The sequence below is a fragment of the Athene noctua genome, chromosome 17 (assembly GCF_965140245.1).
Source record: "Athene noctua chromosome 17, bAthNoc1.hap1.1, whole genome shotgun sequence".
Classification (NCBI taxonomy): Eukaryota; Metazoa; Chordata; class Aves; order Strigiformes; family Strigidae; genus Athene; species Athene noctua.
This window is the reverse complement of record NC_134053.1, coordinates 1,775,071-1,797,827: the sequence shown is the minus strand read 5'-3', so window position 1 is coordinate 1,797,827 and position 22,757 is coordinate 1,775,071. Positions and strand designations below refer to the sequence as shown.

Sequence of the window (22,757 nt, the reverse complement as noted above, 5' to 3'; positions counted from 1 at the left end):
TGCCATGGAAATGGAGATTTTACAAACATAATGAAAGGCAAAACAAAGAAAACATTATCTACAGTGTGAGCTGCTGAGAAGCAAACAGCAACTTACATATGGCTTGGGCTTGGCACGGCCTTTTATTTTTCCCCTTCGACAGGACTCCCTATCTAGTTATTTACTGTATTAATGACACGAGACAGAATTACAGCAAACAGGCCCAGCACATTCCTCGCTGGGATAATTGTCCTTTCCTCCGGGGCTGGGACAGCCGAGTGCTTGCCCTGAGCCCGAGCAGAGCGATGGCTGCAGGTGGAATGCCAGAGCAGCTCCTGGCTTCTCCTTTCTCCCCACTTACGCAGCTTTTCTTCCACGTCCTCTCTTAGCTCACCTCCTAACAGAAGGGAAATACTCACTTGGATTGCCAGGATAATTTTCATTCACTGTAAATAGTCCTCTGTGAAAAGAGGTGTTCTTAGAGGAAAGATTTACAGGTTCATAAAGATGACACAGACTTTTCCTCCAGACCCCCCCTCTGTTTTATTTTTTATACGTAAAGCATTTACCTCTAAATCACTGTAGTTATTCCCACTTCCTCAAATAACATTCAGCTCCAAGTATAAAAACCAAGATAAATAATGTATAAAGCTACTTACACCCTTGTATGCAACTCTTTAAAAGAAGTTGTTCATTTTAGACAGATTTAATTTTCAAGTCAAGGAATATATACTTTAATACTAACACTTTCAGGTTCAAACATGACCCTCCATCCAAGAATTTCATATCCCCTAATATGCAATATAGTAAAATACAAAAGCATCTGCTGATATATTGGGCTTACATTTGTTAGCCTGCAATGTTACCATCTAACTTTTGACAGCAATTACCTACCCTGTTTGGTGAGGGTTTATTTTTTAAAAAATTCAAGTGTTCTATACAAAAATTTTCTTGTAGCAGAGTATAGATTTCTGTATATTCATTCTTCTTTTATCATTGTTAAGCACAAATAAAATAATTTCATATAGAAAACATCATATTTTATTCTTAAATACTGCCAGCATATTCAACCCAAACTTACTTTCTTCCTATAAGAGGAAAGAGGTTTTACAGCAATTGCACTGCTGTAGTTATTTTGTTAAAGTCTAAGAAGTGATTCATGTTTTGTTGCTCCTTTAAAACATGCCTCTTCACTTACCTGTTTTACCTATTTTAACAGGTTTTCCCCGTTTCAGATGATTAAGTTTCCCTGTGTCAGCCACTCAGTAGCCTTTTAACCATAAGAGCAAACAGCTGAGTCACCTCTGCCTCCAGCCTGCTCTGCTGTGGTGGCATATCATACCCACAGTGGGTAGGTCTGTGTTTCAGGAGGGGGGGGTGTTTTTTTTCTCCTCTTTCCTGCTTGGTTTGCTCTAGGCTACCCTTTTGTAGCAATACGGAGGAAGTGAGGGTAAGTTCAGAGCTCTTTGTGAGGTTTTGTGCTTTAAAATGAGGACTTCCGACTAAATGAGGAGAGAGAGGTGTCTTGGCAAACTAGTACCTGATTTGCATTGTGTAGGTAGCAGTGATTTTCTGCTTTCTCAAAGGAAGAGTGGTAGAACTGTTTCTGGGGTGTTTTGGAGAGAATAGTGTGACCAAAGGAGGAGGGAAGGAGTTGCCTTTCACCTGCTTGGAGAAGAGAGGGATTTTGATTTTTTTTTCTTAGCAGTGGAGAAGGGGGCTTGCAACATGCACATCAGAATACCTGGTAACGTCAATATCACTGCTTGAGAACCTTGATCCTCATCTAAAAACCAAAACCAGAATAACTGCTATTTGGTGATTGATGCACACAGAATGCTGGAGATCCCCCACCACCACTTTTGTACTGGCTACGGAGTAAAAATAACTTAAATGCTCTAAGAGGGATCACTGTGCTGCTTCATTTTCCTTCTTCTCTGCCCCCATTGCTGTAACCAGTCAGCATCAGAGTACTCACCTTTTCTCTCACTTGGTTTCAGAGCTGCAGGCAGTGATGGAAGCTCCTCACAGGTGCTGTGACCAGACCTTACCCTCAAAAATTGCTTTTGTGTGCTGGAAAGTATCATGAGGGGTAGTAAAAAGATGTCTTCTGAAGATAAGACCCTATCTTTCCTTTGCATACACTTCAGTGTTAAATCTCTCCAGGCTGTTTGCTGCTTAATGCTGCAGGTGACTGCAAAGCAAATCTGTTAACCCCTCTGTGAGTGTGGGCTGTGGCGTGCGAGAGCCCCTCCTGGGACTTCAGGTGGTAGTTTCCAAATGAAGCAAATATATGGCCTATGGGTAATGTCTTTGTGCTCGACTTTTGAATTTAAATGCTTGTTAGCAAAGTGTGCAAGGGTGTCCAGGAAAACTAAACCAAGGAGGGTCTGATGAAGATGTTTTCTGGATCAATTTGAAGGCTCGCTGTTTATTCCCAAGCATGTTTCCCGCTCCGTTGTGGCTGCCTCTCTGTTGAAATACTACACTTGCCAGTACATTTGCAACTGGGTAATGAGTCTGTGCTTGCAGCCTCCCCAGATGCACCCTCTGAGTTCCTCCTACCCGCGTGCAAAACTGCAGCCTTGGCATCTGATGCTACTTCAAGCCTGACAGACCAGGCCCAGAGCAAGTGCGTGTTCTAAATTAATGTGAGCATTTGGGTGACCTTTGCTGTAATCCATGTGAATCAGACCTTGAGTTGCAGCCTCTGCAAGTTACTGTTACCAAAGCAGCCCCTGGCTTTTTGGGGGGACTCTTGTACAGAGATAAAGACTGGCTTTTGCTATGGGAACTTGAGTTGTAATCTTGTTTTGGACAGCGGTTTGTTGTCCCAGGTGATATTTGTCCCGTCTGCTTTTGACAGTGGCTTGTCACCTCCTTGAGAGGAGTGATTACACAGGCCAGCTTCTTCTGGTTTGCTGATGCCTGAAGGATTTTATCATCAGGCTTTGGAATGTTGGAATGCTTCTATGGGAGATGTGATACCAATACTTACTTTATCAGTGGCCTTCTGGCTGCGTTCAGAAGTGGGTATTTGGGTGCAGTTTTCCTTTAGTTCTCTCTTGTGACTGTCTTTAAGACTTGTAAATACCATCAGGGTGAGTTCACATGTGTTTCAGTAAAACTTAGTGCTGCGCTAAGAGGTCATGAGTTTTTTCTTTTTTTTTTTTTTTAACCATCTGGAATTGTAGTGTAAGGATGCAGATTTGTGATAGTGAAAACCTGAGCGTTCAAAGTGTGAGAGGTGGGTTTTCTAGACTTCTGCGCAGCTGGTGCAGGTGTGCAACCTGGCTGGAGGGCTGGACCTCCTGCCCACACCACCACGCAGCTGGGAGAGGTTGCTCTGCCTCCCTTTCTTATGCCAATAATGATGTGCTTGCTCTGAGCAGCCCAAGCCCTGGTTGAGACCAAACAAGCAATAATTATAAATGCACATGGACTTCAACCTAATCCAGGCAGAGGAAATAACTGTTACATCTTCCACGTAGCTTGGTTAGGGTGGGTTGGTTGAGGTTTTAAAAATTTTTCTGGAGGCGGCCCTGTCCTGCTCTGTGTTCTCTGTAGTTATTGGAGCAAAATCAAGGTCTGAGATGTGCTGTGTCCAACACAGAAGGCATCTTAGCAAAGTGTTGCTGTTCATCTGCAGGACTCTTGAATACGTGAGCTTACTGTTGTTTAATGCTACTCTCCCTGTAACATAGGGACTGTCCGATACTCAGGGACTGTCCTTTTCCTTCCTAGAAGTTGAATAAATCTGCTCTCCCTTATTTCAAGAAGCTTTAACTCTGAATGTTGGCTTTCCAGCTGGGAATGCTGTGCTCTGTTAGCTTAGGAATATGTTTTATGGAGCTTATCAGCAATCTGTGCTTTCTAGTAATATGTCCTATTCTGCAATTAGTAAAGATTCAGGATTCATTAAGGAGCTGCCTCTGGTCCAGCAGCAGCCATAAATCTAAGCGTGTCAGTGCTGAAGAAAACTCTGTCATTTTTATCTCAAAAGTGATCACTGAGAAAGCGGTTAAGTGTCTGTGTTCTGGCCTGACGGGATGTGTAACTGGATTTTACATGGTCTTAAATTTCCCGAGTGAGGTGCAATTGCTGTCGCTTTCCTTGCTCAAGCTAGCAGGCCTGGGGTGCAGGGGCCAAAGCAGAGCTTTGGGCAGCAGCTCGGCTGCATGCGGAACAGGCTGATAAAGCAAAACGATCTTTGCGAGCAGTTGTTAATGGGTTTGTCAATTAAAAGGTTATAAAGAAGCGGTTTACGCTTTAGGTCAGGTGCCTGCTGACAGCACTGGTGTAAACTGGAATCCTGGAGGTGAACTGGGAATTTTAGGGCGAGGAGAGCTGGTTTTACTATCCTGGTCCAGAAGAGCAGGCTCCCTGGCACTAACACAAAATTTGAGCTGCTCATATTAACCTGACAGGCAATTGTTTTATTAAAGCTGACGTGCTGAATGGGACTCTTTTAATGATATTCTTTACCTGTCTCATTGTGTTAAAGTGGGGAGAGGGGAAGGGGGGGGGAAGAGGAGCGAGCAGGGCGAGCGATGGCAGGTGGAACTGAACATCAGCACCGGTTTCATGCCTTGAACCGCCCGGCGCAGCCGATGTAGACCCCGCGTAACAAGAAAGAGTTGCTAAGAACAAATCTCTATTGTTCCCCGTCATCTTTAAATGAGTGTCAAAGTAGGCAGGGGGGCTTTGACCGTTAACCGCACAATTTAGCCTGCCTGTTGTGTCCGGCAGCCCCCACCGCCTTGGAGTTTCTCGGATGAGAAAAGGCGGCCTCAGCCCCTTATAAATGGGCCAACTCTTCTCCTTTGTGTGCAGACTGCCCAGTGTGAAATCTGCAGTGACGTTAAATGTTTTCTAATGAATAATTACTGAAAGGAAATGTAGGAATATATGTGTAATGGATTGTAGCGCATTAAAATGTTTTATTTTGGGCACAAAAATGTTGTCCTTCACCAGCGCTGCGATTGTTTCAGGAAGCCTTTTGTGGGGGTTTGATTCTCAATGGATTATCTGTGAGCGCTCGCATTTCAAATAGAAATCAAAAGGGTCCTTTGGCAAACTAATGTTTTTCAAAATGGCAGCCATGAAGCCCATTTAGTATTTAAAGTTTGGGTTTTAAAGAAATGTTTGAACTCTGGAGATTTTCTCACTTTTTTTCTTTCTTTTGATTTATGAAAGTGAAGTGGTTCACCTCGACCTCTCCTCTATTGAGAAAGACAGACAGTCACCCTTTAACAAGTCTATAGCAGACTGTGCCCTGGAGACAGACAAGAGGCCTTAAGAACTGTTGGCATTTCCCTAGGCTGTTGATTAACCTTAAAACCCTCTTATTCTGTATTCTTTTGAAAAGAAATTAGGTTACAATGTGTAAATTTTTCTGCAGTATAATTGTATTTATGAATTCTGTTGCCTTGAAAAGTGTGTACAGTAGGGCAAGACAGCCCAAGTTCCTCGTTACAGACCCAAGACATCATTTTTCCACGGTGGTGCTGCTGCTTTTTTCAAGCACAGTCAATACATGGCATTTCAGTTTCGTTACAAACGGGGAGGAGGTTTCCAGGGGCCAGTCTCGCTGAAATATCTAAAAATCATCTTGCCTTTTTGTTGACTTTGCAGTCGAATGACCGTAACTTGGTCGCTTGGTGGAGATCTGGTCTGCTTTAATCTGGTTTATGTGCAGTTCTCATTTATCTGCAAATTACCCTGAACAGATTAATTTTTATGAGCCGCACCAAAGTTTTCACAGGAGGAGGGAAGTATTTCCCCGTCGCCCTGAGCTCGCTGTTACTGTCGGGTGATGATGTATTGCTCCAAGCCCTGTTGCCAAGCATATACCTCTTTGATGGTTTGAGTTCTCTTTGGGGATGAAGGGATGGGGTCCAGGCTCCTCCTGGAGCAGACACCATGCAGGCAGCTGCCTGTAGCCCCCTTCCAGCAGCCCTACGGTATGCTGTGATCTTGACCTTGAGGTCACTGCCGGAGCTGAAGGAAGAGACGTGACTGCCGGGGCCTGTCCGTGCTCTCCTGCTGACCTTGCTGGGCAGGCTCTTGCAGAACATCTTTCTTAACCACTTTTTATGGTCAAGCACTGTCACTGCCTTTTTGGCCAACTTCTCTCGAGAGCCTTAGGTGGAGCAGAGCCCAAGGGGTTGGTTTCCTTGTAATCCTCGCTGTGCTGCTGTCCAGTTTTCAGGCCTCTTAATGAGCAAATTCCTGTTGTGCAGAAGGGTGCAGGGCTGGGTCAAGGAGCGCTGCTTCTTGCAGTAAATGAGTATTTCCAAAACAGAGCTCTGACATTTCCAAAGGAATCTGTACTAGCAGTGTTGCTCCAGGCTCATCTGCCCTGCACAAGCCTGAGACTCTCATGCTTATTTTAAATCTCATGCCTATTTTTCAATCGGATGTCTCCAGAGATGTCTGTTTACTGTGCTACGTTCCTGTGGCACAAATTCTATTTGTTTACATCTCAGGGGTGTAACAACAGGAGAACAGGCAAAAAGGTCAAATGTTTGGTATCGCAGCAGATTTCCTAGGATGCCAGCTGGAGACAGAGCCAAACAGGCAGGCTGAACTGCGCTTAGGATCGCTGCGTGTGGCGTTAGATAAGGCTCTGAGTTTCAGAGGGGGTGGGAATGGGCTGTTTTGTTGCAGAGGTCATAACACGTGTGCTCTTGTGGATCTTTCCATTATCAAAACCTGGTTCTGTTAGGAAATAGATGGTTCTGAATAAGCTGTCTGTTAAACAGATGTTTCTTTCCCCTTTCCTATGGAAGTATACCTTATTGAGGTGGGGTTTTTTTATTAAGTTTTGAATGTTCTTGTTCAGAATCAGTATTTGTTAGCTGAAGATAAGTCAGAAGTGCCTTTGCCTGACTCAGCTCCTTGGATCATACTCTTTGCCTGTCTTCCTCAGTGACTCTGAGCCACGAGGTAAGAGATCTAATTTCTGAATGTTGCTGTAAGACCAGGGGAAGATATCTTGTGGTGCAGGAAGGGTTGTTCTTCCACTTCTGTAGACCCTGATCTCACTAGGAGTCCCTTTAGGAGGACACTGTCATTATTCAGTGAGGTTGGACTTGGGAGTGAAGTTTCTTAAAACAGGGAGATCTTTACAGGATTGAAAGCATCACCTGGAGGATGGTTGAACAGAACTGAGAGGTCACTTGCTGCTGCTCGTGGACCACCAGCTACTCGAACGGAGGGGTTTTATTTTGTTGGCAGTTGTTTATGCAGAGAAGCAATCATGAGAAAATATTGGTTGTTGTCTTTGGCAGCTGGGCAGGGGGAGAAGGAGCTGGCATCCTTTGGGAGTTAGCAGCAATCGGAGTCCAACCTGAGAAGTCATTTTTGGGGAGAGAAACTGGCTGTTGCAGATGAAAAAAGAAAAAAAAAAAAAAGGATAATCCGTGAAAACTTCAAACTGCAGATTAAAATGGGTTTTGCAGTGACCTCTAGTGGGGAGCCAAGCCGGGAAGTGAGGATTCAGTTGAAGAGTGGTGGATATTTGTGCCTGGATTTGCTTAAATTACCCATCAGAAAGGTTAGAGTCCATTGCTTGTCTTCAGTCTTTTAGCGAGATCTTAAAATCTCATCAAGCGGTGCCGTCGGCACAAACCTCCCAGCGGCTGGAGCGCTGACAGCGTGTTAGATAATTCATTAAACGCGAGGATGTTAGCATCCCTGCCCAAGGAGGGAGGCGAGCAAACAGCCCGACACATGATACTTGGTGTCAGTGGGCCTTAACTTCAGCCCTGTTAACTCTTTACGGAAGAAGCACGGGGTGGAGAAGGATTGACGGGAGATGGCACGCTGCGGCGGGGGGCGTGCAGGTAACGGAGGAGGCGTGTGTGAAATAAAAACATCTCTGAGTTTGTAGGGTGGTGATAAGGAAATCCAGCATCTCTGGCAGGTTGGGATGGTTTTTGGGGAGGTGGGATGGAGGATCCCTGAGAAGACTCTTTTTTTTTTTTTTTTTTTTTTTTGTCCCCTGCTCTTCTCATGGGATTTGGTGGCCTTATGGGTAGACTCAACACATCTGGAGTTGGGTGGCTTGTGTGGCATTTTGCTATAAATAAGGGTGCTCGCCTGACTACGTGGGTAAAAGGCTGCTTGAAAGATATGCTGGGTGAGGTAGTGCCACCCGAGGCTCTTGCCTCGTGTTTGTATTTGCATGTAGCATGGTTGGTTTGTGTGTTCTAGTGCTTCCAAAACAGCAGCGGCATCATAACTGATCCTCCTCTTCCCCTGTACATTAATCTCTTCTATTCTGTGGTGTTAAACCAAAGAAACAGTGACAGTTAACTTTGGAGCCTGTTGAAAAATGAAGTTCTGAGCCTCTGGCAAAGATAAGTAATAATTTTTGCAAAGCTTTTTTCTTTTTTTTTTTAAAAAAGATGTTTTTCTATCTGTTCCTTGCCAAGTCTTGTTTGTTTGTTACAAACTGGTACAAACTTTGTCAAAGAACTAGCCTGTTGCTTCTGACCTTATTTTAGCCCTTTTTCAAGAGCTGCCTATCTCATGAATTTATGTTGTGATCTGACAAAGTTCCTTGTAGTTTCAGTGTTGAGAGACAAATCCCTGTGGGAAAAGGAAAAAAAAAAAAAAATCCTCATTGTAGCGAGGGAGAGATTTTCTGATAGAGCTTGCATCTCAGTAGGCAAGAAAGAAATCTCCTGACTCTTAAGTGTTGAGGAAAGGAAAATAATCCTTTAAAAAGAGCAGTGTCTTGCTGGGGTAATGTGCACTGATGAGTCCTGGGGGATATCTCTTACCGTTGGTGATGCCAGGTAAGCACAAAACTTCGAGTAAACTTCCGGAAATGGGGTGGGGGACAGGCCAGTAAATGGTACTGGGATAACAAAATTGCCTTACCTCAGCAACAGCAAAATACTGTGGAAAATCTGAACACAAAGTAGCCCAGAAAAGAGTACGGGATTTTTGTCTAACGGGGAACAGTGTCACTTACCAATTAACATACGAGTGAGAGAATTAGGTTAAGGAAACCTGATCAGGTGGATGGCCACTGTGGTTTCAAGCTTATTCTTTCATGCTTCCTGGCTTGGAAAGAATGTAAAAGTCGCTTGTCCTGAGTTCTCTCTCAGAAAGGCAAACCCACCTTAAGTTGTTTATAGTCCATCTTTCTTGTAAAATGACAAACTCTAACCTTGTCAGGCAGCCACTGTCCTGTGACCAAACTGGAGTGGAAAAAATGAGTATCAACTGTTTGAGGGGGAAAAAAGGGGAAATAGTTCAGACTGTGATATGGTTTGAGTTCTGTACTGCCTTAGGTCAATCTCAGTTTAAAGTTTTCAGTTTAAATTCTTTGTTTGGCCTGGTCCAGGGTATCTGTAGAGGAAGGTGGGTTTCGGGGCATTATTATTTTGATTAATACCGTGTGTATATTTTGAAAGTGAAGCTGTTCACGTGTTCTCTTTGCTTGTAGTAATTCTGCCAAAAAAACCTGCTTTACCCTCAGGAGAAAAGATCAGATGATTCCTTACTCAGACTGTCAGAAATAACTGACAGCTGAAAGAAAGCAACAGTCGAGAAAGACAAAGAGGCTTCATATACCATAGCCCTAAAAGAGGTGATAGGGGATGCTCCAGACGAGACTGGCACGTTAACGTGGGGCAGTCGGACACCGCGGGCATATGCATGTGGTGTGGCAGAAACGTCTGGGTAGGTCTAATTCAGGATGGAGTAGCTCTGGTGTGTTGATGCTGGTCTGGTGCTGGAGGCTGCTGGCTCTGAGCAGTTGCCACGTGTGCCAGGGGTAGGTATCTTGATGCCTTGCTAGAGAAACACTGACTGTGCGCAGGGCAGAGGGTCTGTCGGAGGCCGTGTTCCTGCAGGCAGGCCAAAGCCTCTGCTTTCAAAACGGATTTGCAGTTAAAGACATTTCTTACCTGGTAAAACATGCTTAAGTTTGAGAACTCATTCAACAGCCCTGGCTTCATAAGTTTGATTGCTCTTAATTCTCTGTCACTGGATACTGATTTATTACAGCCTGAGCGTGCTTCATTTGAGAGATGCACGTCTTTACTGGTCTGCCACGATGATAAATTCCTTCTGTTCCTGACCCGGAGCTAACAAACAGCTGCTCTGCTAAGCCTGATAAATGCTCATGCAGCTTGGTCAGGCCTTAAGAAGGTTGTGTGCCCTCCCAGCCTGGGCAGGTCAGCCCTGCTGGTAGGGGCTGGGCTCCACGCTCGGCTGCCCTTGTAGTGAGATCAAGAAAGTCAGGATGATTAAGACAGAATTTTCCCCACTAAATGATGAAGAAGGTATTGAGGCAAAAGAAATAATAAATATCTGTCTCTAAACTTTGGCATTTTATTTATGAAATGTATGCTTGTGTTTGTTAGATAATAATATTAACCTCACAGCAAATTATGTGGAGTAGATAAAGTGGTTTTTAGAGGAAAAAAACCCCCCACTTGTCTTTTGGTAACAAAAAACCTGCAGACTGCACTGCCAAATAATATTGAATGCTACTTGGATGGGATAGACAGTTAGCAAAAATGATTCCTCTGGTAATTTGCACTATAGCTGCCCATTTGTCTCATTTGCCATACAGTGAAGTTGCAAGATTGCTAAAAACGTTCACAGAATAGATTTTTTTTTTAATTGGATATTACCATGGCAACCATGCTCAATACAAACCCAGGTATGACTGAATGTTTTGTCATCTGTATTAGTGCAGAACAGAGAGACTGAAATGATTACTATTATCCCACTTAATACTGCACCCTGAAAAGCCATTCTGTCAAGTCTTCCAATGGTTTTGCAAAGCTGTAATAATCTTTTTGAGAGATGTCACGACTACTGGGGTGACTAGTGGTGTGGGAACACCAGCACTAGCAAGTATTGGACAGGCCACTTGGTTTAGAGGCAAGTGTTTAGAATGAAAGTTGTAATGACCGTGACTAGTAGTGTGAATACCTCTTAGATTCTTGAAGTTCGTAGAATCAAATTAAATGTTTAATAGGACAGTGAATAGGAGATTATTTTTAAACTCTTTCCTCCCTCCCCTGTGTTCTTCCCCATGTAAGTAGTGGGGGCTGCACAGATAATCAGTTTGAGAAGCTAAGTCACCCTTTATATTGTCTTCCAAACCAACAGAACCTGAGCTAAGGACTGGCGTAACAAATGGATAAAGTATGTCATGTGCAGAGGAGAGGAAAAAAAAAAAAAGGCTATTAATATTAAAAGGGAAAAATGTAGGTATCTTTCTGTCCTCAGAAGGAGGAAGTGATCACAGTCTGGCTGTGGAGGAATGAGGGATGCTGCCTCTTCAGCCTGGAGCTGGTAGCACAGTCACCTGGAGGCAGTGGATGTAAAAGGCAAAAAAGTAATTGCTCGTATGTGAAGTTAGTGCATAGGTATGATTTATTTTGAAACTATGATAGGATTTAAATAGTATGCTTTCAGAATATCTTCCTCTCTGGAGTATTGTGGTGATGTTACTGCCGAATCTAAATCTCAAAGCTCAGATCTCTTTCAGTGCGATAAACAGATGAATGTAAAGAACAGGCTGTGCTAAAAGTGAGACTGACATTACAATTCCTCTTTGAGCTGACTCTTCTGAGGTTCGCTCAGTCATAAAGAATATTGTGCTTTGCTCTTGACTGTAGTGAAACCCTGCTTCTAAATCCACCAAGCCTTAGTGTCCAAAGTGCTTTCGTCTTTTACCAGTGCTGTGCAGGCTCATCCCAAAAGCCTAACCCCAGAGTCAGGGTTTGCCAAAGCTTAGCAGAAACATTGTGCCTATTTACAATTTGAAAAGCTTCTGCTTAAAAAAAAAAAAAAAAGGCGGGGGGGGGAGGTGGGAAGTGATGTGGCACTGCATAAACAGGCCATCACCCTCCTTTTAATGCTTGTTCAAAATTTTACACACAATCACACAATCTTCTTGAGCAGTGGAGCAGCAAAACATAAAAAGCCAATGTCATGAAGGGCAGGATGAGAATAGCAAAGGTGCTGGGCTTGTGTGCACGTCCCTGAGCCCAAGGAGCTGCTCTGTGTGTTCAGCTGACGGCTGCTCAGCCAAATTTCTCTCCCTTAATTTGCAAAGCCTGGGCACTCTAAAAGGTAAGCTGCTCAAAATGTCTTAATTTCATTTCGGTCGTAAGGGAAGTATTTTATGCGTTAAGGTAGGAATTTTTCTCTGAACTGTGTAATCTTGGTGTCTTTAAGAAGCAAACAAAAAAACACAACTGAAAACACCATGACACACTTATTACTGTAGAAAAAAGAATATCCTGTTTGTCTATTTGCTAGCATGAAATTATCAGCTCGATTAAATTGAATAAAAAGCATGGAATATATTCTTACAGCCTGGGAAACAAGCACTCGATCCTCAGCGGTGACTATTTTCAGGATAAGGTCAACTTCCACCATAAAGAATGGGCAGTGGAGTGTGCAGAAGAGTTACGTTTTGTCAGGGACATCCTTTTTGCATCTTTCAGCCTCTTGAGAAAGAGGAGGTGGTGTGTGTACTAGTAAAGGTTTAGCTGGTTCTCCAAATTGCTTTTTGATTAGTTTTATCAGCTTGGTGGCCTCGCCACTCCCTGCCCAGGTCTCTCGCTGGCGTGTGGAGACATCTGCTGCCCGACCCTGAAAGCTGACTTCGATCTGCTCCTGGAAGGCAACAGGAATAATGAAGCAGTCTTGTGCAGAGTGGTACTCTAGGATTAATCTTTTTTTATTTCCCTAAAGGTCAAGTCAAATGCAGCTTTTTCTGGAGAGTCTCCGTTTCTACAGCTCTATCTGTATGAAGTAATTGCAGGTGGTGTTAAAAACTATTTGTCTGGCATCTTCCACTGTTAACTTCCAGCTTTGTGCTTGCAACTGCTTTGTCTTGGCTGAGTTAGTGGAGTGTCCCAGATAGTAACTGCACATTCGGAGCTGGGTCTGTCTCAAACAACTGTTGTGTTAGTGAGGGTGCCTGGAAGCTGTGGTCTTCCTCTCAGGTCATGGGAGTGAGTCTCAGACATCTTGACTGTAAAGAAGCTGGAAGGCAGAGTCTCATGGTGTGAAATTGTCCTCTTTGGGAAAGGTGTTGTGAACAGCTTGGATAATAATCTTCTGGCATTACCCCTGTGCAAGGTTGATCTGGCCCTGGGGTGTGGGGAAGGACTTCGCTGACCCTTGGCGTCCTGATCTGCTCTCTTCTAATTCTGTACCATACAACCTGTGTGTTGTAGAAAGAAGAAGTGGAAGATAACACTGATGAAAACATGGAAGGGGCTCTGATAGCCCGGGACAGAGTCGGGGTGCAGGACTTTGTGCTTCTGGACTCCCACACCAGTGAAACTGCTTTCCTGAACAACCTTCGTAAGCGATACCAGGAGAACCTCATCTACGTAAGTGCTGGTCGTGTTTGTTTTCGGAGCCGCTGGCAGTGAAATGTCTCCAAGTGTGTGTGGGGGGTGTATACATATATATAGATATATAAGAAAAAAAATTGTCCATCTAGATGGGATGCAAATGAAAACTGCAAGGGCAGGAGGCACTATCAATACAGGGAATGCTTTCCCAGCTTTGGTTTTGTTGTGCTCTGAGACACATTGCTACGTGTCAGTAGTACTCAGCAGAGTGATCACCCAGTAGTAGTCTGACTACTTTAGCTAATGAAAATACAGTCTCAGCCTGCTGGGTTGCCTTGCAAAAATCCAAACTGTATTCAGCAAATAGCATTTCACTCTCCTGTTCCCTTACTACCTTTGCAGGCAGGCAGCACTGAGCGTGGTGTCTGACTTGTATGAGAAGTGCTGAGTACTCCACGGTGTAAACTAAGATGACTTCACAGCCATGTCTTTTTTTTCTCAGAAGCCCCAGGGTTTTATACCTGGGCTTACAGGAGTGACAAGTAGTATCTAAACACACCCTTTGTCAAATGAAGACTGATATTTGTATAGCACTAATGGAAATAATTGAAAAGAAGGTAGAACCAGGAAATTCGGATATGCTGAAAATGTATTCACATAAGGGGAAATGTAATGTGTCCTGAAACGTGTTATTTAATCACCTTTCACAGTCAAGAAGGAATTTTCTCTGTTGCACAGCTGTCTATGGAACAAACATCCTACTTGGCTTTCCTTCACAGTGTTAGTTATTGTGATTTTTTGTGAAACAGAGTTGGGTTAGTAAATGCATTATGATGTCAACTTTAAGTAGGAAAAAAATTAATTCCATAAGCATCATGAGATATCAAAACCTTGTATATAGCAGACTCTAAGCTTGATTTTTATTGTTCAACTCCACTCTTAACTAGATTTGGCAAGAACTTTGGTGTTCGCTTTGAAGCAGTAACACCTGCGGGGTGGCTTTGCTTTGCTTTTATTTTTCCCCTCTCTCAACAAGTTCTGTACCATCTTTTTCAGTTGTTCTTGCATGCTGTCATGATGTAGTTGGCCCCTTTTTTTTGGGAGCTGTTGTTGTGGTGATGGAACAAGTTTCCCACCTGTATGTGTTCTTTCCCCTACAGACATATATTGGTACTCTTCTTGTATCTGTCAACCCTTACAAAGAGCTGGATATCTACACAGTGACACAGATGCAGCTTTATCGAGGGGTAAACTTTTTTGAACTGCCACCACATCTGTAAGTAGAACCCTGAGGATTTCAGCTTATATTGAAAAATTGGGTTTTTTCTGTACTGCTGCTTACTAGCAACAAGGATGTGTACCCACAGTCACTAGGTCTGGTGAATGCTGATATTCTTATCTTCCTGTAAGTAAGGATGTATTAGTCTCTGTCTTCTAGCTGACTGTGAGAATGAAAGGGAAACAAAAGGATTGCAGGAGTGATGTTGGGGAGAACGCAGGGGAAGGGTTATCTTGAGGATAACTGTCCAGACTAGTGCTCAGTGTGTCCTCCTTATTACACATGGTCTAGTCCAACCACTGCCTGACTGTGTCTCTGTAAGTCAACACCTTTTCCTTCAGTTGTCCAAAACACCAACCACTTTGCCTCGTCCTCTGAGGCCCTGTGTTGGTGCAGGCAACCACAGCACTAGTACAGGGCTCACGCACAGCCTCTCCTTGGACTTCCCAGGAGAGGAAGAAACCTGAGCTTCTGAACTCTGAGCTGAAAGGGTTGGAAGTTCTTGGGTGGTTTGCCAAGTAGGTTTTTCTTTCTTCTTCCTTTTCCTGCTTTAAGTGGCATGTTGGTGAAGGCTCTGCTATTGGTTGTCATTTTATCTGTCTCTATCAGCAGAAGTTGAAGTCTTCCCTTTACTGGAATCAAAAGTGGCTCCTCTGTTTGGAAGAGGGAGTCCCTGCTCTGTATAAACTGTATTCACCAGGAAAACATGCAGCCTATATAAATCCTACAGTAACAGTGGGGGGAAAAAGAACAAGCCCTGTCAGTCCCTCAAATACAGACCAGGATTTTACTGTGAGACCTTGAGTAAGACCTGCGTTTTGAGCTCTGCTTTCCCGTCATATCCAATACTTGTAATGTTAGATGAGGAGTAAGTACTTCTGATACCGTGCCTCCTGTTGCAGTTTCTAATGGATGCTTCTCCTCTGAATACTTCTTGTGATCCTTGTTCAGATATGCCATAGCTGACAATGCCTACCGGGTGATGTGCAGTGAGTACAACAACCATTTCATCCTCATCTCTGGGGAGAGTGGAGCTGGGAAGACAGAAGCATCCAAGAAGATCTTGCAGTATTACGCAGTAACCTGTCCAACCACAGAGCAGCTGCAGATCGTCCGTGACCGTCTCCTACTTTCCAATCCTGTTCTCGAGGTAAAAACTAAAGGGAGGTACAAAATGCAGGAGAGTCGGCAGTGATGACCTCACTGTGCAAGACTTTTCATGCAGGTCTGCATGCCTGCACCCAGTAATGGCCTCCTGTTTTACATGGGTTTGCACCTGCATGTATAACACAAATAACAACATAGATTTGACCTCTTGGCAGCACAACCTCTGAGAGAATGCTTTGGATTTAATAACACTATATGTTTAGAAATTTAAGCCTGGGCTTTGTAATGAAGGATAGCTGGAACCTGGGAGTATAAGAAAACCACAGCATACAACAGTTCCTCATGGCTTCAGTTATAGGTCATACAAGAAAGAGCAATAATTTGTTTAGCTGAATTCCACCTTTAAAACTAGGGAAATACATTTCAGAATCATAAAATCATTTAGCTTGGAGAAGACCTGAAGATCATTCAGTCCCACCATAAACCAAACACTGCCAAGCCTGTATTTCTTTAATCCCACTAAATGCAGTAGTGGGACTCAGCTGATGCAGCAAATCTTTATTTCTGGAGCTTTGGCCTACTGTGGGTGTCAGGTTCTCAGTAGGTGTGAAGCACCTTAATCTATCTGTTTGTCCATAGGCTTTTGGAAATGCAAAAACTCTGCGTAATGACAACTCGAGTAGATTTGGGAAATACATGGATATCCAATTCGATTTTAAGGTGAGAACAAACTTAATGGACCGCTATTAAAACGAGCTGTATCAGTGAATCTCTTGGACACTTACCAGGCAGCACAGGATTTATTAAAACTTACGCTGCAGATTTCTGACCCTGTTTTTACAGGCGTTGCATTTTGCGAGTAAAGTGACTTGTTATAGATCCTGAAAGCTTCCTACATTGCTGGCACTACCGCTAGCTCTCGGTAGAAAGCTAATATAAATTGTTGTAAAGCACAAGTTACACTAGAGAGACAGCAAACGCTTTAGATACAGCTTGTACTGTTGTTGGATACTAACTCTTAAACACAAGATGGCAGATGAGTAACAGCAGAAACGTGCTTCTCCTGACACTGCTCCTTGTTCCTAGATGTGGAGGAACGGCCGTCACAGCGATGTTATTTTGTCTCTTGGTGCTGATCTGACTGCTTTGTTCTGCCAGGGAGCTCCAGTGGGAGGGCACATCCTCAGTTACCTAATTGAGAAATCCAGAGTTGTCCACCAGAACCACGGAGAAAGGAATTTCCATATTTTCTACCAATTATTAGAGGGTGGAGACAAGGATCTTCTTTGCTGGCTTGGACTGGAGCGCAACCCCCAGAAGTATGCATATCTCATCCAGGTCAGTGAGAGCTTCTCCCCCCTCTCTGTGTCTTACATCTCAAACTGTAGGGATTGCAGATGCAGCTTTCCTCAAGTACTGAGCACACTGCTGAGCTGCTAAGAGATGTCATGTTACAGCAAAACTGCCACGCAGGTTGGTTGCAGACACATTTACTCCGAGGTTTCCGGACACCGTTCTACCCTGGGTGCTTGTGTGGCAGATGTCCTAGCTGTGATGGCCTAAGGATGCAAGTGATAAATGGCTTATAAGGGGTAATATCTTTTATTGGATCAGCTGATAGAGTTGTGGGGGCAGAAATAAGATTTTGGGCAACCTGACCCAGTGACACCAAGTCTGTCAGAATTTAAAAAAAAAAAAAAGAGAAAAGTCACTTTCACCAGGTCTCTAATTAATTGTGTGTTCCCCATGTTCTGCGTGTGCAGAATGGCTCTCTGCTGCCATCTGTGCTGCTGCTGGGAGGATGGAAACTCCCTTAAGCAAGTGTCAGTAAATCGTTTGATGACCCAGGTCCCTCTGCTGTGGTCAAGACACCTCCTGACTCGTTGAGCACTCTGAGCTACTAAACAGCAGAGCACTATCTCTCTGCAAGTTCTGCTTTGTATAAGGGCATCTCTTCTAAGTCTCCTCCGTCAGGACCTGGATTCTCAGGATTTATGGACCTCATGTTAGAGAGGTTTACAGGTGTGGTTATGCCGTGTACAGCTCATTTCGTAGCAGTGCTCTGTTTCCTTTCTTCCTTGGTAATGAAGAAGACCTGGGCAGAAGATGATATTGCCATAAAAATGGCAGATGGCTATAGGCTCAAGCTCTTCACAAGACACAGCCATTTTATGGTAATCACTATCCAAGCTCAATGCTTGAAATTATCTAAAGCTTTAAGTGTAAGCTGAAAGATCTGATCAAATGAGCCACTTCCAGGATCAGCAGGAGTGAGATAAACTTTCTAGCTAGTTGCAGACTGCATCTATACAGCCTGGAAACTGGAAATGAAAGTAGTATGCCCAGTAGCTTGCTATGTTTGTTGCTGACAATAAAATTGCCTTGCCAATTAATTGTACTAATTCATCTTTCTCTTACTCTATAGGGTCGATGTGCCAAAGTGTTTTCTATTAATGACAAGAATGACTGGAAAATAGTCCGCAAAGCTTTTTCTATCATTGACTTTACTGAAAAAGATATAGAGGTATGCTTGTTAAATGGGACTGAGCCTACCAAAGGGAATTTAACTCTTTCCTTAAAAGTGATGGAAGCAATCTTGCTTGGGAGAGGTGTTAGGGATGGAATAGGATGTTATTTTGGGGGGATTGAGGGAGTGGGTGGGTGAAGAGCTCTGTCCCTTGGTACAGCCTGATGGCACCTATCTCTGAAGCTGGCTGGCTCGTCTCCTTCCACCTAGCCAATATTCTCTTTATTAAGGTGCATAGCAAAGGTTAGCCCCATCCCGTGGAGCTGTGGGAACCTCTTTTCTAACGGCGTATCTCTCGTTATTAGCATCTCTTTGGAATTGTTGCTAGTGTGCTGCACCTCGGGAACATTCAGTTTGAAGAAGATAGCAATGGACACGCCATCATTCGCGACGGCACGCAGATCAAATGGATTTCAAAGGTATCTCTTCTGAGATAGTGTCGGTATTACAAGTGCTTTGAAGAGAGCCTTAACCTTGCTGTGTTTTCCTCTTAAGGACAAAAACATCTGTTCCCAAAAGCAGAGGGATTGCTCTATAAATAAATACCCAGCTCTTGTTATAAGCTGTCTTGAATCACTGGGCCCCTTCACTCTGTAGCACATCTCTGAAACTTCCTTACTTACCGTTGCTCAAAGATGAGCGTAACAGGGAATGAACTGGGGAGTTACACCCTACTGATCACACAATACTGCTTATTTAAACAGTGTCCTGCTGGCTGTACTCTGAGTGCAAGTTTTTTTTGGGTTTTTTTTTTTTCAGCTACTGGGTGTGCACTTGTCCATTCTGCAGGAATCTCTCACCCATCGGAAGATCGAAGCCAGATCTGAAGAGGTATCGAGTAGTTCTGTGTAACCCCAGGCAGCTGGGAGCCCACCTGGCTAGTGGTGGTGACAGAGGAGGAGCCCTGTTCTTAGCAGTGTTTCAGTCAAAACAGATCACTCTGGCTGTCTCTCTCCTGTGTATCCCCTTCTCTTCTAGCCTGAGACATTGAACTAAAACATATTTCCAGTATTAAAGTTTTACTACTGAACAAGGTAGTAACTCTGAAAAAGCTAAGAACAGGGACCTGCAGGCAGTCCTATATTTAAGCCAAACAATTTCCTTTTGTTCAGTCCCTAGAGTGCTTCCTGGGAAACTGGGCTGCATAAACAGAGAAAAGCACTGGTAAAAACTGTTCTCAGAGTAATTTGTACCAACTGTAATAAAATAAAACTGAAAGGAAGTCGGAATCCTTTCCCCACTTGTCGAAATTGTGCTTTCCAAAAGGTAGTAGCACAGTGCTGCTGGCACGTGGCCGTACAGCTGACTGAAGTAAGGCTGGTGGTGAATAAAGCTGTAGGCAGCTGCGGCTCAGGCTGAGCACTGTGCTGTGGTACACAGCACTACGGCTGGTTCTCCGAGCCACAAGCATGAACTGGCTTTGCAGAAGTTTGCTCTGATCAGCTGTGGCGTTTATCATCTCTGTCATATCTATATTTTTAGGTCCTAAGCCCACTGAACGTGGATCTGGCGTTCTACGCTCGGGATGCCGTAGCCAAGGCGATTTACGGACGAACTTTCACTTGGCTAGTCAACAAAATTAATGGCTCTCTAGCCAACAAGGTTGGTTTCTTGTCTAGTGTCCTCCTAACACGCCAAGTACTTTCTCCAGTGAGGCCTTACAGCACCAAATATCTTGGACGCTTGATAATTGATGTAAGGGCATCCCACAGCACTGAGCTGGAAAACTAGTTAGGTGTGGAGGGTGGTATGGTAAATAGTTCTAGCTGTTCATTACCTGCTTTAAAGTGGCTGCTCCCTTGGCATGTGATACAAAGCTCTTAAAGAGAAAGCTTAAAATTTAGCTGAAGGAAATAACATGAAATACACAGGGAAGAAGCATCAGCTGAAGCAGCAGTTCCACAGCAGTGGTGTCTTTAACAGGATTCAACTCGGAAGACAGTCATCGGCCTGCTGGATATCTATGGTTTTGAAGTGCTGGACACAAACAGGTAACTGCAGTTCCTGAGGCTTGGGGTAACCTGTCCTCATGCTGGCGGGGCTGTTCGCTGAAGTCCTACATGGCTTCTGGAGTGTACTGTGCTCCCAGCAAGGTGAGCTACTGGTGCCTGCAAAATCTGAGTGCACTGGGCTGACTGAACGCCCTGGTGGAAGCTTTAGCTTGGACATCTGGCCTGGATTTGAGCCACTGGCACAACGGTGTGGGAGGAGTGTGTGGGTTTGATCTGCATAGAAGGGGGTTCTTTGGCTTGAAAATGGTAGGTAGTGGTGGGAGGAGTAAAACTGTCCATGAAACGAATAAAAACTAACGTGCATTTAACCCCTCCGAAGCTTTGAGCAGTTCTGCATTAATTACTGCAATGAGAAGCTCCAGCAATTGTTGATTGAGATGACCTTGAAAGCAGAGCAGGAAGAATATGAACTGGAAGGAATAGAGGTAATTATTATTTTTCCCTTCCCCTTTTTTCTTTGAACTGCTGTTACAACTGAATGCTTTAGATCATCAATGAAGAAGGCATCCTGCTTTCTTTTTTTTTTTTTTGGTTGGCATTATTCACATGGGAAGTATAAGATAGACATGGGTCTCATTGTGTACCTCTCTTTGAAGTGTAATTTGGCCTAGACTTAATTTACATCATCTGAGAAAGGAGTAGGACATTCCCCAAAACTCAAAAGGCCCAGCTGTGACCATGTTCCTGTAGAAATGAGGAGCTCCAGCAGTGTAGACCTGGCCAGTGGAGTGTGTTAATGTGCAGAATAAGGGGATGGTCTGGGCTGCTGAGAGCAGGAAGACTATGGGGTGGGGTGGAAGATCACTGTGGTGTCTCTTTTCCCCAGCACCTTGGTTAGTCCTCATTCACCACACAGATCTTTACTGGGATGGGAGTGTGGCTCTGAAGAACTTACAAGTTGAGAGGAAAAGATCTTCCTCTAAAACTTTTCTTTCTTGTTTTCTCTTACTTCCAGTGGGAACCAATTCCATATTTTAACAACAAGATCATTTGTGACCTGGTTGAGCAGAAGCATAAAGGGATAATCTCCATTCTGGTAAGAACAGAGTTTGTGCTGCTTAAATTAAAATACCTGCTTGTACCCTGCTGTAAGTGTCCATAAATGGTATTTTTCCTCTAATTGTGTGATGACACTGCATTGTGCAGAATGTAAACAAATAGACCTTGTAACCAAAGACCCAGAAGGTTAAGGTAGAGGATCTGCTTGCTGGAGAGCTGTGGGTTTTAAAGGAGGCGTGCTGCTTCCACAGCAGCTCGGAGTGCTTGAGAAGGCAGACCTGGGCCATTCTCTTCACTCTCTGCCTGGAGACACTGAGATGTAGAAGGAGGGTACCTGCAGCAACCTGGCTGGCTCCATCAGCAACAGGGATGGGACCCTGGCATCTTCAAGGACTGTTGGGGTGACGACAGAACACAGGAGTGCTTCTCCATAGCCACCTGAAGCCAGACATCCAGGCTCCTGCAAAGCTGAAAGAGAATTCCTGCCATCTGTCTGCTTCTGTGACTTGCTGGCCTTGACGTCTGGTGCTTCAGAAGGGCTCAGCTAGGGGAGAAACCTGAGAGCTGCCTACCTCTTCTTGAGCTGTGCATCCTCCTCTTGTCTCCTTGCCCTTTAGTTGGGACGGCTCCTAAAACACTGATCTAAAGAAAATCCTCTTTGTGCCTTCATAGGGATGGCAGGAGAGACGGGGGAGGCTGAAGGCAGCTCTCTCCTGAGCCTTTAACACGGAGCTTGTTCTGCAGTGCTGTCCAAGGATTTTTGCTTTGATAAATGTGCGGTTCCACGGAGAGGAGTCTGAGCACACAAGCTCAGATGATACCAGAATGATACTTTCTTGAATGCAAACCCGAATTAGTAAGAAACGTAGTAATCTTCCAGTAGAGACTTGTAGCCAAACTTGAAGTTGAGTTGTCCCTTGCCACCACCTCTGACATGTCCACAAAGCTGAGAATTATCACCTTGGTGTGGGAGACAGAGGATTAGGATGCCGTAATCCAGAGAAGGTGCTGCTGAAGCTCAGCATTAGCTTCACATTGCAATGGATTGCCCTTTCCAGCAGGACTTTTCTACACAGAGTACAACTGGGGGAGCAGAAGGGGTTGTAGGAGTTTCTTGGGTTAAAAAAGGATAATCTTTACGCTTGTCTTCCCCCTCCAACTCTGCGATTCATGCAGACCAAGAGTTCTTCAGGCCCTTCTGAATTTTAGTGTCTAATGATGTAATCTTTCTCCCTGATTTTGTTTAAATGAACTACAAATAATAAAGGACAAGGCAGTGCATTGCCAGATTTGGAAGAAAAAAGGCAGATTTGTCTTAACTTGATTTACCTTGACAGTTCTACTGAAAACAGATAAACGAAAGCTTATTTAACTAGGAAGTTGCTTGTATAAAATAGAACTAATCTCAAATTATAACCAAGCTCTTTGGTTTTGCATAACAAATTTACTAGATGTTAGCAAGGAGGGAGCAGTCTGTTCAGAGCAGCATTTGATCCAGCACCTGCTGT

At 44.0% G+C, this 22,757-nt stretch overlaps 1 protein-coding gene across 13 annotated transcripts in view; it reads left to right on the top strand.

Moving 5' to 3' along the window:
• The window catches only part of MYO1H (myosin IH), a 57,945-nt gene that overhangs the window by 21,627 nt on the left and 13,561 nt on the right, over positions 1-22,757 (top strand). For 12 of the 13 annotated variants that reach the window (XM_074920764.1, XM_074920763.1, XM_074920761.1 and 9 more), the window contains 12 exons: positions 13,203-13,361; positions 14,486-14,601; positions 15,556-15,754; positions 16,351-16,431; positions 16,870-17,049; positions 18,137-18,235; positions 18,544-18,657; positions 18,998-19,069; positions 19,721-19,840; positions 20,162-20,229; positions 20,570-20,675; positions 21,206-21,286. In XM_074920764.1, coding sequence (XP_074776865.1) covers positions 13,203-13,361; positions 14,486-14,601; positions 15,556-15,754; positions 16,351-16,431; positions 16,870-17,049; positions 18,137-18,235; positions 18,544-18,657; positions 18,998-19,069; positions 19,721-19,840; positions 20,162-20,229; positions 20,570-20,675; positions 21,206-21,286 — 1,395 coding nt within the window. Of the gene's footprint in view, positions 1-6,798; positions 6,928-13,202; positions 13,362-14,485; positions 14,602-15,555; positions 15,755-16,350; positions 16,432-16,869; positions 17,050-18,136; positions 18,236-18,543; positions 18,658-18,997; positions 19,070-19,720; positions 19,841-20,161; positions 20,230-20,569; positions 20,676-21,205; positions 21,287-22,757 lie in introns of those variants that run through there. The other variant, XM_074920769.1, reaches the window with a different exon arrangement.